At 69.1% G+C, this 13,459-nt stretch overlaps 4 protein-coding genes across 4 annotated transcripts in view; 1 reads left to right on the top strand and 3 right to left on the bottom strand.

Moving 5' to 3' along the window:
- CHLNCDRAFT_133296 (expressed protein) overlaps positions 1-767 on the bottom strand; it is a gene marked incomplete at both ends in the record, with an annotated part of 2,256 nt that extends 1,489 nt beyond the window's left edge. The window contains 2 exons of the mRNA XM_005851762.1: positions 322-561; positions 681-767. Coding sequence (XP_005851824.1) covers positions 322-561; positions 681-767 — 327 coding nt within the window. The remainder of the gene's footprint in view (positions 1-321; positions 562-680) is intronic.
- A 2,306-nt stretch (positions 768-3,073) lies between these two features.
- CHLNCDRAFT_133294 (expressed protein) lies at positions 3,074-5,099 on the bottom strand (the record flags this gene model as incomplete). Its single annotated transcript, XM_005851761.1, has 7 exons — positions 3,074-3,154; positions 3,320-3,441; positions 3,571-3,686; positions 3,873-4,078; positions 4,292-4,478; positions 4,690-4,875; positions 5,002-5,099. The coding sequence occupies 7 exons, from the start codon at positions 5,097-5,099 to the stop codon at positions 3,074-3,076; spliced, it is 996 nt and encodes a 331-aa protein (XP_005851823.1).
- Positions 5,100-6,064: 965 nt separating this feature from the next.
- Positions 6,065-10,034, top strand: CHLNCDRAFT_133293 (hypothetical protein; the record flags this gene model as incomplete). The annotated part of the gene is made up of 6 exons (XM_005852092.1): positions 6,065-6,086; positions 6,253-6,479; positions 6,615-7,532; positions 7,685-7,814; positions 7,927-8,603; positions 8,760-10,034. The coding sequence occupies 6 exons, from the start codon at positions 6,065-6,067 to the stop codon at positions 10,032-10,034; spliced, it is 3,249 nt and encodes a 1,082-aa protein (XP_005852154.1).
- Positions 10,035-10,535: 501 nt separating this feature from the next.
- The window catches only part of CHLNCDRAFT_133292 (hypothetical protein), a gene marked incomplete at both ends in the record, with an annotated part of 12,623 nt that continues 9,699 nt past the window's right edge, over positions 10,536-13,459 (bottom strand). Inside the window, 11 exons of the mRNA XM_005851760.1 lie at positions 10,536-10,744; positions 10,878-10,928; positions 11,061-11,169; positions 11,289-11,356; positions 11,491-11,531; positions 11,678-11,788; positions 12,039-12,146; positions 12,418-12,530; positions 12,734-12,836; positions 12,990-13,067; positions 13,287-13,414. Coding sequence (XP_005851822.1) covers positions 10,536-10,744; positions 10,878-10,928; positions 11,061-11,169; positions 11,289-11,356; positions 11,491-11,531; positions 11,678-11,788; positions 12,039-12,146; positions 12,418-12,530; positions 12,734-12,836; positions 12,990-13,067; positions 13,287-13,414 — 1,119 coding nt within the window. The remainder of the gene's footprint in view (positions 10,745-10,877; positions 10,929-11,060; positions 11,170-11,288; positions 11,357-11,490; positions 11,532-11,677; positions 11,789-12,038; positions 12,147-12,417; positions 12,531-12,733; positions 12,837-12,989; positions 13,068-13,286; positions 13,415-13,459) is intronic.

The following is a 13,459-nucleotide window of genomic DNA, read 5'->3' as shown; positions in this document are numbered from 1 at the left end:
CTGGGCAGCAATGCCGTGCGGCTGCGGCATGCTTGGCAGCATGCCCTGCTGCTGCTGGGCAGCTGTGCCCTGCTGCTGCATCATGCCCTGTTGATGCTGGGCAGCAATGCCGTGCGGCTGCGGCATGCTTGGCAGCATGCCCTGCTGCTGCTGCTGCTGCTGCTGCTGCTGCTGGGCAGCTGTGCCGTGCGGCTGCGGCATGCTCGGCAGCATGCCCTGTTGCTGCTCCTGCTGGGCAGCTGTGCCCTGCTGCTGTGGCATGCTAGGTTGCTGCTGCTGGTGGTGGAACTGCTGCTGCTGCTGCTGGGCTGGTGCAGCCACCTCCTCCACGAGGGCTGCATCCATGTTCAGCTCGCACGGCTGCAATGGGTCACCAGCTCGGCTGATTGTCCGCTTGCCGCCGCCGGGGCTCAAGACAGCAAGCACAGCTGCCGCCTGAACCTCTTCCAACTCCTCTGCTGGTGGGCTGGGCTCCTCATCTGCCGCATTTGCTGCCTCGGCGGTGGCCTTCAGCTGCTCTAGGGCTGTTTGCTGGTGCTGGTGCAGCAGTTCCATGTCCACCTGTTCAAAGCACAGAAAACCATGGTGGCTTAGCCAGATGGGGGGCAAGCAACGCCAGAGGGCAGATGGATTTTAGCATGGCTCAATTGAGAGGACACGCCGAAAAGCCTTGCTCTCACATTGTCCTTCTGAAAAGCCGCGGCAAAGTTGTCATGCCCGGACATGAACCGCGCCAATGGCGCAGTGTCTGTCATCACGGCCAGCATCGTCGTCAAGGCATCCCGGGGGGTCATGGGCCGCCGTCCAGCCCAGAACTGCGTCCCAGAACTCGGCTGCTGCTGCTGCAGGCTGGGCGGCGGCGGGCGGCGGCGAGGGCGGCCTCCCGCCTGACTGCTGCGGCGGGCTGTAGGGGATCTGCGTTGCCCACAAAGCTGGATCCGGGACGTAGGTAGGGCAGCTGCTGCCATCCCCCTGAGGGCCATTGTCTGCCATGGCGCAGCGCGCCGAGTTCGCTACTCGGCCGCTGGAGAGTCTGGGAGACGATGCTGCAAGAGGAAAAGCGGCAGGCGGGCCGGGGAAAGGACAGGGGGCGGAGTGTGGGATGGCCCTGATGGGCGTGCGGCCGCAGGGCTGGACGGCCGCTCAGGGTGTGGGTTCCTAAGGCCTTTGTGATCTCAGGTGGAGTGGAAATGCGGCGGGCGGGGGCCGCAGCGCGCTGTCAGGGCGGAGTTGGCCTGCCACATTTCCTGGCGCATTTTTGAAGGTTGCGGACCGAATGCCAGGGTCCGCACGGTCCGCACCCACCGCCTACACCGGTCCGCAAACTCATGAAATGTAAGGCATTTGACGAGGAAAGGGTCACAAGACCGGCCATGAAATCGTGCGTGTGTCATGCGTGAGTCAAGGGATCATGCACAGGCAGGCATTGGTTGGCTATGGCACAAGCACGGTGTGTGTGTGTGTGTGTGTGCTGGGGGGTGGCGATGGCTGGCGGGTAAGGGCGGGGCGTAACGTCCGCATTATTAGGGAGATAGGGAGTACATGAGGGGCAGTACAAACAAAACGCACGATCGAGTGACGGCCAGGAAGCCGGAAGGCTGAGCAGGAGCTTACAAGGCGCCAAGATGTGCGGCAGACGACTGGAAGTGCACATCTGACGCCCACTGCGCCTCTCCCTGGGGCTCGCCCAGCAGCGACCGCTCATGCTGCAGGATGTCCTGGCAGGCCCTGCATCCAGGGAAGCAGCGTGGGTGTGGTGGTGAGTGCTATGCCACTGTGTGCGCCGGGAGCGGTGGCCGTGAACAGGCACAAGCGTGCGGAGGGCTGTGTCTCACTTGGCCCACGGGATGTCGTCTACGTCGTCAGCATGATATTCATAGTCGCTGTGGTTGACGCGAGGTTTGTCTTCCAGGAAGGCGGAAGGCACACGCGTCGCAGAGGTGACAGACGTGGCTGCCAGCAGGAGCGCCGCCCCCCACAGCAAACCGACCAATGACCCGCCGCCCCGCCGCCGGCCTGCTCTTTTCGGAGGAGTCTAGGGGTCCAGGAGGATCCTCTGCAGCAGGCGGCACGAGCAGGAGAGGTGCAACAGACGAGCAACCGGAGGGGCCCACGCGAGATGGCTCCCGTCCCAGCGGGTTTGCAGGCCCCTAACTTCGTGAAACCTCACACCACACGTTTGGCGGGCGCAGGAAAGCCGGTGTGCCGCGCAGGGGTGAAGTATCCGTGCAGCCAGCGGCCAAACCACGCTCTCACCTGCGCAAAGTCGGCCTTGCTGCTCTGTATTGTCAAGGGAATGAGTCTAAGACAGGCTGAGTAAGCTTTCAAAGCGGCCTCTTCACGTTGCTCGTTCCGGAAGCCGCCTGGCACAAACCGGCATTGTGACCCGTCCCTTCCCGTCCTCTCTCTTTCAGCTCCCGCGGCCCGCTGGTAATGGATGGCAGTGCATGGCAGTGCGCAGCGGGCAGCAGAGGTGGTGGCGGTTGGCCCACACCCACATCCCAGTGGTTGGCACCGCCGCCGCTGGTGAGCACAGCCGGCGCAGGCACCAACATCCAGGGGGGTGACGAGGGCTGGTTACATAACAAATAAACTGTTTAGTATCATTCAAATGGGTGCAAGCAGAGAGGGGATCACGGAATCTGTCAGTGCTCATTCAGCAACGACCAATCGGGGCGCGCAAAATGGGGCGGGGGCTGGAACAGCGACGACGCATGTCGGTGCGAGAGGAAGGAAACTACACTAGGGGAGGCGTGCCTTGGAATCGAGCATCCTAGATGATCCTGGTCTATAGAGTGGCAATGGGTAGGTGGGCAGGATGGGGGTACCTAGCGGGCAAAATGGCTGGGGCCAGTGGCGAGGCTAGTGGTTGCGCGGCTGCAAAAGTGGGGTGTGCGCGTGGCAATCGCGGAAGGAATGGTCGGGTGCGTGTACAGACTGACAGGTAGAACAATCAGCGGTGAGGGTGGCGGGAGGGCAGGCGAGGAGCCAACGAGGCGGCGCTGCGGCCCGGCCCCGGTCCGCCGCCAGGGCCACGCGCAGCGGCCCGGCTGGCGCCGCCCCGCCAAGCCGCTCAGTTGGGCGGCGTGTAGTCGTCGCAGGTGATGCTCACCGGCACCGAGGCGTCAAAGTCGCTGGGCTTGACGTCATACGTCTGCAGCACGGGAGGGGAGCGGAGGGCGGGCAGGTGGCCAAAAGCTCCGGGCTTGCCAAGCCACCACCGCACGCGCGTGTGTGCCTCCATGTGGCCCTAGCCCAACAATGCCTGCCGCCCCGCGGCACCTCGCGCTGCCCGCGCTGCCGCCGGCGCGCCACGTACCGGCGCCCACCACTCGCACACGTATCCCGAGCCGTATGGGTCCTCCTCGGGGCACCCGGTGGTTTCGTTGCTGCCCTGGAACGCGCCCGGCACCCGCTTGGCCAGGTCGTAGCCGGTATCGGCTGCACATGGGTGGGCACAGGGCACGGCACAGCCAGCTCAGCCAGCTCAGCCAGCTCAGCGCCATTGCCGCCATGGCGAAGGCCATGGCAGATTGCCCGCCGCGACCGGGCGGGCGCGCGGCCGCCCACCCAGGCCCGCCAGCCACCCGCCCGCGATGTGCGCGCCGTAGGTCCAGTAGTCGCTGGCGGTGGCGGCCAGGTAGCGCTTCTCCCCCGCCTCCAACGTCTGCCAGTCGGTCACACACCTGCGGCGGGCAGGGAGGGGGAAGGCAGCGGGAAAGGCGGGCGGGGCTCGGGTCGCGGCACGCGGGCGGGCCAGCCAGGCTTGCAGGGATGCAGCCGGGCAGGCAAGCAGGCCGGCCGGCAACGGCGAGGCGGGCAGCCATGCAGGCACAGGTGGCAGCCATGCAGCCATGCAGCCTGCCGCTCACAAGTGGTTGTCCTTGCCCAGCCACGTGTTGATCACGCAGCCCGCGCCGTCGTCGTCCTCGGTCATCGAGTAGGCCGCCTTGACCTTGACCGCGACCGAGCAGTTGTTCACCATCTCCACCGTCGTCTCGTTGACGGGCGGCGGCGCGGCGCCGTCCAGCTCCGGGCACCTCAGCACCAGCCGCGTGCCGGCCTTCCGGGTCTTGGGCTGCGGGCAGGAGCGGCCGGCAGGGACAGGTGGCGGAGCGAGGGAGCGGCTGAGAGGGCTGGAGGCGGTGGGGCGGCAGGCGGTGGAGGCGGTGGGCAGGATGGAGGACCAGGGCCCACAAGCGACTCATGCAGCCGCATCCAACAGCAACGGCGGTGGCGGGCCGGTTGCTGCCGCTGCTGCTGCCGCCGCCTGCCTCGCCGCGTCGCTCACCACGGCCCACCACACGCAGGTGCCCTCCTGCGGCGTGTTGCACTCCGCGTTGTAGTCGTCGTCGCCGCCCAGGAAGGCCTCGGCGGACTGCTTGGAGATGAAGACGGCCGGGTCGGCGTCCTCCACAAAGGCGGAGAACCACCACAGCAGGTCGGGCAGCTCCTTGAATGTGGCGCTGGTGTTGGCGCTGCGGCAGAGGGAGCGGGCGAGGTGGCGAGGGCGAGGACGAGGGTCGGGGCAGACGCCACGGATGTCGCAGGCGGGGATGGCGAGGGCAAGGGCGCAGAGGCTGCCCTGCTCAGCCGCCTCTCCCCGTCCCTCGCCCCTGACACATGTGCAGCCACAAGCACACCCCCCGGCGGCGGCGCCGGCACGGCGGGCCCGGCGGCGCCGCTCACTCGATGGTGAGCCAGTCGGTGGTGCAGACCGAGAGGTCGGCGTTGGAGCCGGGGCCCTTGTTGGGGCAGGGGTGCCCCTCGTCCACCCCCTTCCAGAAGTTGTACCCCGCCTTGAACACCACGGGCTCGCTGCAGCGGTTGACCACCTTCACGTCTACCCACCCCTCGTTCTCCTCCAGGCCTCGCCTGCGGGGGGGTGGGCGCCGGGGGGGTGGGCGCCAGGCGGGAGTGGTGGGGGACCAGGCGCATGAAAAAGGCCGCCCGGCTGGGGGCCCAGCCTCCCCTGGCAACGCAACAAACCCCCAGCCTCACCGCTTCTGGGCCCTTTGGGCGCTGGAGCTGCGGGCGGCCGCAAGGCTGGTGCAGGCCATGAGGGCGAGCAGCACCGCCGCGGTGCGCCAGCGGGCCATGGCAAAATGTGCAGACGGGGGTGCGGCACGCTACGCAATCTCAGCGACCTGCAAGTCACGATGCAGCAGGGCCGCCGCCTCAGCTGGCTGGCCTAAGCCTGGGGTTCCCGAGCACGGCGCGCTAGCAAGTCCGCTCCCCTCCAGGGGCCGCCCGGGCCCTCCCAGCATGCCCGGATCGATCAGGCGAGCGTGATCGGGGCCCAGGGCCAAAGGAGGCCGCCGCCAGGCGGCACCCAGCATCTCAGTTTTGAAGCCCACGCACCCAATAGCGGCAGCTGGGATGATCACGAAGTTCTGCAGCTGCACGAGAGCTCGATCTAGCAGCGCAGGGCGCCGGACGGGCGCCTGGAGAAGCATTTTGGAAAAACGCGTTCCATGCTGGCGCCCGGGCGGTTGGAAGAGCGAGGAAGCGGAGCTTGCAGGCACCGTCGAGTACGGAACGAGGGCCTGCATGTCATGCAATGCCAACCTGCATCGGTGCCTCTTGACTGGATGCCCATTTGGGCCGCCGCCGCCGCCGCCGCCGCCGCCGCCGCTGGCGGCACGGCGAAGACGCGCTTTGCGCTGATTGTTACATTGGTTCAGAGGCTCCCAGTTGAATTGGATCCCAGAAAAAATCTCAGCAAAGATATCAGGCCTGATTAAGGGACCCCATACACCATACATTTATCGCCGCTGACGCTTCCGAACGCTACCGAGCGTGACCCACCGGCCACGCACCCCTATGCAGGACATGCCCTTTGCCTGTCTGAATGTCTGTCCAGTCCGGGGTGCTGAAAGAGAGGGTGTGGAGCCTCTGATGAAAGTGACGCAACATGTGCGTCACAGGCCGGCGCCAAGGGCTCGGCTGACAGGGCGCCAGCGGCCTACCCTGGACCGCTACCCTGGACTACCATAGACCCCAGGATGATGCCAAAGGGGTCCTCGGCCACCTAGCGGTAGTAGCGAGGCCAACCTCCTTCGCCATGTTCGTCGTCGGAGTCGTAGGTGCGCCCCTTCATCGACAATCCACTGACTGAGCATGCTACAGATCAGGGCTGTTGCCGCCGCCTTCTCGGACTCGCAGCCGAGTACCACTTCTGCTTCTGCTTGTTGTGAAGCCCCCTGCGACACACTCATCGTCAACAACGTCCTTCATTGTCGCCCATCGCAGGGGACACGCTGGAGGGGGCATCGGCGGCGGTGGGCCGCCTGGCGGGGTGCTCGCTGCCCCACGCCCTTGTGCTGCCGCGTCAAGCGGCTCTGCAGCCGCAGGGCTGGCTTGCCGAGCGCTGTGTCTGCTATCACGACGCTGCCAGCGACACGCTGTGGATGGGCTTGGCGGCGGCGGCAGTGCCGCAGGCGGCTGCCGGGGCTGTGCTGTCCAGAGACGAGGCGCGGGTGAGGCGGCGCCTGCTGCCCGGCGGCCATCGCCTTGGCCGCAAGCCCACCCTCAAACACATGCACACCTGCCCAGGTGACTGCTCCCACGCCTCACTCCGTCCCCTTCTGGCGCCCCTGCCCGGATGGTTGCAGGAGCACGAGGCGGATGCCACGCGGGCGCTGCTCCTCCTGTTCCTCACCTCGCACGCCGTGCTGTGGGTGCAGCCGGCGCGGGCGCTGGCCTCCACACAGCTGCTCAGCCAGCTGCGCCTGCTGCAGCAGCTCAAGTCAGCGCTGCTGCCGGCGCTGCCGGCGCTGCTGGGCGTGGCGGCCGCAGAGGCCACCGCCGCCGTGCCGGGGCTATGCGTCCCGCAGCTGCTGGTGCTGGCGCAGCCCCCCCCTGCCTCTGCGCCCCCGCGGCAGCACCAGGGCCAGCCAATCAGCACGCCAGCGGCGCCGGCGCTGTCGGCAGAGGAGGCCGCACACCACCCGCTGGCCCAGCTCCTCAAGCGCTGCCGCGTGCTGTACCCAGACGACGGCAGCGCACGGGCGCTCTGCACGCTGCCCGCCGCCGCCCCCATGCTGCTGCCGCTGCCTGAGCACCTGGGCAGCAGCAGCCAGGAGCAGCTCGTGGCAGAGGCGCTGGCAGAGCTGCTGGCGCCACCAACCCAGCAGCGGCAGCAGCAGCAGGCGGGCAAGCCCGCCGCGACAGCGGCGGCAGCCGTGGCGGCCGCGCTGGCGCCCCAGCAGGCGGCCGTGGCGGCCGTGGCTGGCGGCGGCACCCAAGAGGAGGCGCTGGTGAGCTGGCGCCAGGCGGTCGCCACGCTGGCCGCTGTGCTCGAGGCAGCCGCAGCGCCGGCCCCGGCTGGAACCGCCTCCCGGCCGGCAGCAGCCGATGTGGCGGTGCCAGCGGAAGCGGCGGCAGCGGCGGCCTGGCAGTCTGCCTGCAGCCGCGTCGTCTGGGACTTCTCACACGCCAGCTGCAAGCGGGCGGCGGCGGTGGCCTCAGACGCCTACCGGCGCAACACCCCAGCGCTGCTGCCCGCCGCTGGGCACACCGTGGCGCTGCAGGTGTGTGTGTGTGTGTGTGTGTGTGTGTGTGTGTGTGTGTGTGTGTGTGTGTGCTGCTCTCGCAGACATGCTGGCATCCTGTGGCATAGGGGATCGGTCAGCAAACCTCCTCAGATGCAGCCCCTGTTGTCCTTGTGTCTGTTGTACTGCAGGCGGCGCTGTGCCTGTACCGCAGCCTGGCCCGCGGCCCCGCCGCCGACGCCGGCGCCGAGGCGCTGCAGCAGCAGCTGAGCGCCTACTGGCGGGATGGGCACATGCAGTGCGACGCTGTCAGCTTCCTGGGTGGGTGGGTGCCGCCCCTGCCTCCGATGATTGCTGCTGGTGCTGCTGCCGTGCCTGCTGCCCAGCATGCCAGCCCACCAAAGGGTTCCTGTTGCCTCTTGGATTGCTGCAGGCAACCCCTGCTGCCTGCCAGCCCACGACTCGCAGCAGCAAGCACACGCCAGCAGCAGCGGCGGCGCTGGCGCCGCCGCGCCGCAGCTGCTTCTTGCCAGCGGCAGCGGCGGCCAGCAGCACACCATCCCCGAGCCCTTCACCGTGGCAGAGCTGCAGCGAGCGGCGGCGGCGGTCGCGTCAGACTGCAGCGCCGCAGCGGCGCGAGCCCAGTTTTACGTGCGGAGGCTGGCGGGCCCTGGGGCTTTGGCTGCTGACGTGGCAGGCCAGGCAGCGCTGGGCAGGCCTGGTGCAGCAGGCGGGGAGCATGCAGGTGCGGCCGCAGACATGGCGGCAGCGGCGGCGGGGCCAGCGGCAGCGGCAGCGGCATTAGAGGCGGAGGCGGAGGCTGAGGCCATTGGCAGAGGGCGGCTCAGCGGCGACGGGCACAGCAGCGGCGAGGAGGAGGCCGGGCGCACGCCTGGCGCCGACGGCAAGGGCAGCGGCGGGGCCGGGGGTGCCGCCCGGGCGTCTGCGCCGGCTGCGGGGGCGCCCGCTGCGGGCTGCTGGCTGGAGCTGCACGTTCTGGGGCCTCGCTCGATGTACAAGTCACCGGCGCTGGCTGCTGCGCTGCTCATGGATGGGCAGCCCGGCTGGCTGCGCGCCGGCGGCGTCATGCTGGCCTCGCTGCCCGTGCAGGTGGGCGGGGCGGGCGCTGGCGGCCGGCCGGCTGCGGGCGATGCCATGCCCGGCGGCGGCGCTGGCGGCATGTTGCCTTGCCCAGGGCACCATGCCCTGTGTTCTGCGCCAGGTCGCTCCAGCTGTTTGAACCGTGCCTGCGTGTGTGGCGTGCAGGTGGCTGTGCCGTTGAAGCCTGGGCAGCAGGCAGCACGCTCGGCAGCCCAGGCAGCGGCGGCGGCAGAGGACGAGGAGTTCCCCTCGCTGCAGCAGGTCAAGCAGCAGCAGCAGCAGCAGCAGCAGCAGCAGCAGCACCGCCGGCCGGGCGGCAAGAAACTGCGGCCCAAAGAGGCAGCGGCGGGCGGCGGTGGCGCCGCGGCTGCTGAGGGCAAGGCGGCGTCCGAGGTGCAGCTGCCTGCAGTGCTGAGCTGGCCGGGGTTGAAGCCGCCGGCGGCCTCCGCCAGGGCACCTCTGTTTGTTGCTGCCAACAAGGATGGCAAGCCGCAGCCGGCGCGGCCCAGCAAGCAGCGCAGCGGCAAGCTGCAGGCAGCAGTGGCAGCGGGGGCGGCGTCGCCGGCAGCGACTGCCGCGGCGGCGGCCGGGCCGGCGGCGGCCGCTGCGGCTGCCGTGGCAGCAGGCGCGGCGGCGGCCGGGCCGGCGGCGGCCGCTGCGGCTGCCGTGGCAGCAGGCGCGGCGGGCACGGAGCAGGTTACGGTGCTGCTTGGTGTGGAGTATGAGTCAGTTCAGGGGCAGCGCCTGCTGCTGACGCCCGCCCTGCTGGCGGCAGCCCTTCAGAGCTCGCTGGATGAAGTCTCGGTGCGGCAGCAGTCCCCGCCAGCGGCGGCCGCCTCCCAGCCCAGAACCGCCGCCGCTGCCGCGGCAGGAGCGTCGACGGCGCCCACGGCGGCGGCCGCCTTTCTGCTGCAGCAGGATCTGCCCCTCTGGCTGCAGTTGCCCGCCGACCAGCTGACACGGCTGGCGGGCAGCGCCAAGCGGCGCAGCGCTCCTGGGGGCCCCACCGCCGCTTCCGGCGGCGAGCGGCCCGTGTGGCTGCAGCTGCGGCGGCTGCTCATTGGCACGCCTGATGTGGCTGTACCGCTGGAAGCCGATCCGAAGCTGCAGCTGGAGGTACCGGCGAGCATGCTGGCTCCTGTCGCCACACCCACCTCAGCAGCAGCAGGCGCAGGCAAGGCCGGCGGCAGCGTCGTCACTGTGCAGCTCCAGTACAGCCTTGCCGCGCCCCTCCCCATCCCGCCTGCCAGCTTCTGCGTGCTGGCGCTCCCCTGGCTGCTCACTGCACCCACCACCCCTCCTACTGGCGCGGCGGCGGCAGGGCCTGGCAGCAGCGGCGGGCCGGCGGCCCTGATCCGGCAGTCGGGGCCGCTGCGGGCGGTGCTGCTGGGGCGCAGCGCGGTGCGCCCCAAGGGGCTGCAGCTGCAGCCCCCCAGCTGAGCACTGGCATGGCGCTGCGGTTGGGAGGCATTTACATTTGCTGTGTGTAACTTGCTAGTGGTGACAGGCAGGCAGATGGCGCCTATGTGGCAATGGACCATGGAGAGGGTTTGCAGACAGGGGGCGCCTAAGCTCACGAGGAGGCAGGCGCGGTTGCAAAAAAATTGCAGGAGGTTCACGTTTCAAAAGAAGGCAGAAGAAGGCGCCCTGAATGAAATGTAGTGCAAAGTGTGTTGGGGGGTGGAGCGAGCCTAGCTAGCCGCGTGGAGAAATGCAGCACGTGCGAAGCGCGGCGTGAGACCGATGGCTGCGCTGCTGGGTGGAACAATGTGGGCGCTACAGAGAGGGGGTACTAAGGGGATACTTGATTTAGTATCGGCGCCGCACCGCGGCGGCAGCCTTCTGCCTGCCGCCCGTGTGTGCCAGGCCGGCGCGCCCCGCCGCACAGACTCCATCCAGCCAGCCAGCCGCCACGCCGCTCGGCAGCACCCGCGCGCTGCCTCAGCGGTTTTGGAAGTTGAGCAGCTTGAGGGCGAGGATGGAGGCGACGCGGAAGACGACGAGGAATGCGAGGAGGATCATGGTGACGGGCCAGCGCATGGAGTACTTGTACCCAAACCGTTCCTCCAGCAGCTGAGGGATGGGGATCTGGTCGCCGTTGAACTCCACGGTCGTGTCCCACAGGTTGCCCAGCTGCGTCACGATCAGGCCTGCGGGCAGCGGGGCGCGCAGGAGGCGGTGGCGGTGGTGAGGGTGGGGTCACGCGGCGGCGGGGAGGGGCACGCGCAAGCAGCAGCGCCGCAGCAACCCGCTTCAGGCGCTGCTGTTCATGAGCTCGCTCACCGTAGAGCGTGTAGGCCAGCGGGTTGGCCCAGTACATCCAGATCCAGTAGCCTGCAGGCCCAGGAGGCATCCCGGCATCAGCACAGGACAGCAACCGCGCTGCTAACCCTCCGCGCAGCCGCCACCACGGCGCGCCACCAGTGCCTTGCCCTAGCGCCATTCCCCATCCAGGTGCGTGCTCACCTGGGATGGAGGCCTGTGGGATGAGGAAGCCGCACAGCAGGTTCCAGAAGCCGAAGAAGAAGGACATGAGCAGGTTGGCCAGCCCCTTGTCGGGGGTCAGGTTGATGCACTGCACACGCAGGCGGGCAGGCGGGTGGGGACACGAGAGGGCGGGCATGTCGGTTCACGAAACATGCCACCGCTCGCCCTGCTCCTCATCTCCCCACACGCCGCCACACCGCCACGCACCATCATTCCATAGGCGGTGAACATGCTGAGCGTGATGCCAAAGATGAAGAGGAACCAGAAGAACTTGGCTGCAGGGGTCGGGGCACGGGGAGGGCGGCAGGCTGGCATGAGAGCCGCCAACCCCGCCCCACACGGGAGCAAGACACTACAGGCGGGTGTGTGGGGGTGCGGCATGCGGCATGCGGCGGACCCGCCAACTCACATGCCTCGGCCGCAAAGCCGACCATCCAGTACACTATGCACCTGCGGGCGGCGAGCGGAGGGAGGGGGCAGAGCGTTAGAGAGCCGCCACCAGGGCGAACCCGTGGCGCTGCCGCGCGCCCACGAGCGGCGGCGCAGGGCAGGCGGATCCTCATGCCACAGCACCAACAGCCAGGCTGTGTGCTCACGAGTAGACGGCAGTCTGGCCCACGATGTATGGGATCTCGACGTTGCCCTGGGCAATGGCCATGGGCAGCGGGCCGTACATGCCCGCCGCATGCTCCCGGTAATACACATTCCTGCGGCGCAGGCAGGCAGGCAGGCAGGTAATGGCGGGCAGGTAATGGCGGGCAGGTAGTGGCGGGCAGGCAGGCAGGCAGCAGGGAATGGCAGGCAGGTAATGGCAGGCAGATTTGAGGCAGGCAGATCGAGGGAGGGCGGTGAGGGCGCACAGAGGGAGCTGCGGGGAACAGTCGCATGGCCCGCCTGCTGCGCAGGGCAGAGGCCTCGGGGCATCCCTGCGCCCCCCCCGCCCCTCTATGCGCCCACCTCTGCACCTCCACCGCCGACTGCACGGTCATGGCGTTGGTGAAGCCCACAAACAGGGAGGAGGCAAACAGCATGCCCGCGATGTTCAGCACGCCGCTCAGGCTGCTCCTGCACACGGCGCACGCGGCGGCGGCAGGGCCCAGGGAGGGTGGGAGGCAGGTGAGGGGCCGCGCTCGCAGGGCCGGGGTCGCGGGCGGCATGCACCGGGCCGATCAGGCGGCGAGCCAGGCGCGGCGCATGCAGCGATGCATGCATGGGCTCAATGCTCAGGCATGGCAGGTGCCAGGCCTGCCTCCCCCACAGGTGGCCACCCCCACCACCAAGCTGGTCCCCCCCACCGTGCCAGGCCAGGCCGGGCTGCCCCACCCCCCCCACTCACGTGTCGGATCCGGTGCCCCACGCCAGCGAGCCAAAGACGACGCCCACCAGCAGCGTGACCGCCAGGCGCACCAGCTGGTAGTCGGGCAGGCGGTTGTACATCTGGAACAGGCGCTGCAGGGAGGGGGAGGGGGGGAGGGAGGCCAGGTGTAGAGGCGTGAGGGAGGGCAGCTGGCGTGTGGTGCGCGTGGGGCCGGGGGAGGCGGCGGAGGGGTGCCGCCAGGCAGCTGCCGCCGCCCCGCTCGCGACAAGCGCCAGCCGGGGGCGGGGGCCGCACGCGGGCACGGCAGGCGCGGCGCGCTTGCCTTCAGCAGTACCGCGTACTGGAAGAAGGGGCCCCGCACGTTGAGCTCAGCCACCGTGAGGTCCCTGGCACCGGGGGCGGGCTCGTGCGCCGCATCCACAATCGCCGCCATCTCCCTGCGGGGGAGGCGTGCGGGGCGGGGCGGGGTGGGGGCGTTGCCAGCTGACGGCGGCGGGAAAGGGGGAGCGGGGTGGCGGCAGGTGCCCACGACGCAGCACAACGTACACACGCGCCAGCGCGCTCGCCTGGCCAGCTCGCTGCTCCTGTACGCCTCCCCAAAGTCGATGCCCAGCTTGTTCTCAAAGGCGGGGGACGTCTGCTCCAGCATCCAGTTGGCGGGGTTGTGCCTGTGGGGCGGGGCGGGGCGGGGCAGGGCGGGTTGGCAAGGGGTGGGGCGGGTTGGCAAGATAAGCGAGCAGATGCGGCGAGCCCACGACGCGGTGCTGCTCCGTGACGACACCAGTCCCACACGCAGCCCCCAGCTCCTCGCCTCCTGACAAGCATCCCCGCCTGCAGGCACGCAGGTGGCAGGCAGCCGGCGCCAGCTGGCGCTGCCCCGGGCCCACCTGGGAGGCATGGGCGCCACCCCGGGGATGGATGAAAAATAGTCGACAAGTTGGTTCGACTCATAGCCCAGGGGGCCAAAGTAGACGCACACGCCTCCCGGCTTGAGCACCAGCAGCTCGTCAAAGGCCTGCAGGGGGGGCAGGCGGGTGGATGAGGTGGCGGGGGGGAGGTG

The sequence above is a fragment of the Chlorella variabilis genome (assembly GCF_000147415.1).
Source record: "Chlorella variabilis unplaced genomic scaffold CHLNCscaffold_1, whole genome shotgun sequence".
Classification (NCBI taxonomy): domain Eukaryota; kingdom Viridiplantae; phylum Chlorophyta; class Trebouxiophyceae; order Chlorellales; family Chlorellaceae; genus Chlorella; species Chlorella variabilis.
The sequence above is the reverse complement of the archived record's forward strand: the minus strand, read 5'-3'. Positions and strand labels throughout refer to the sequence as shown.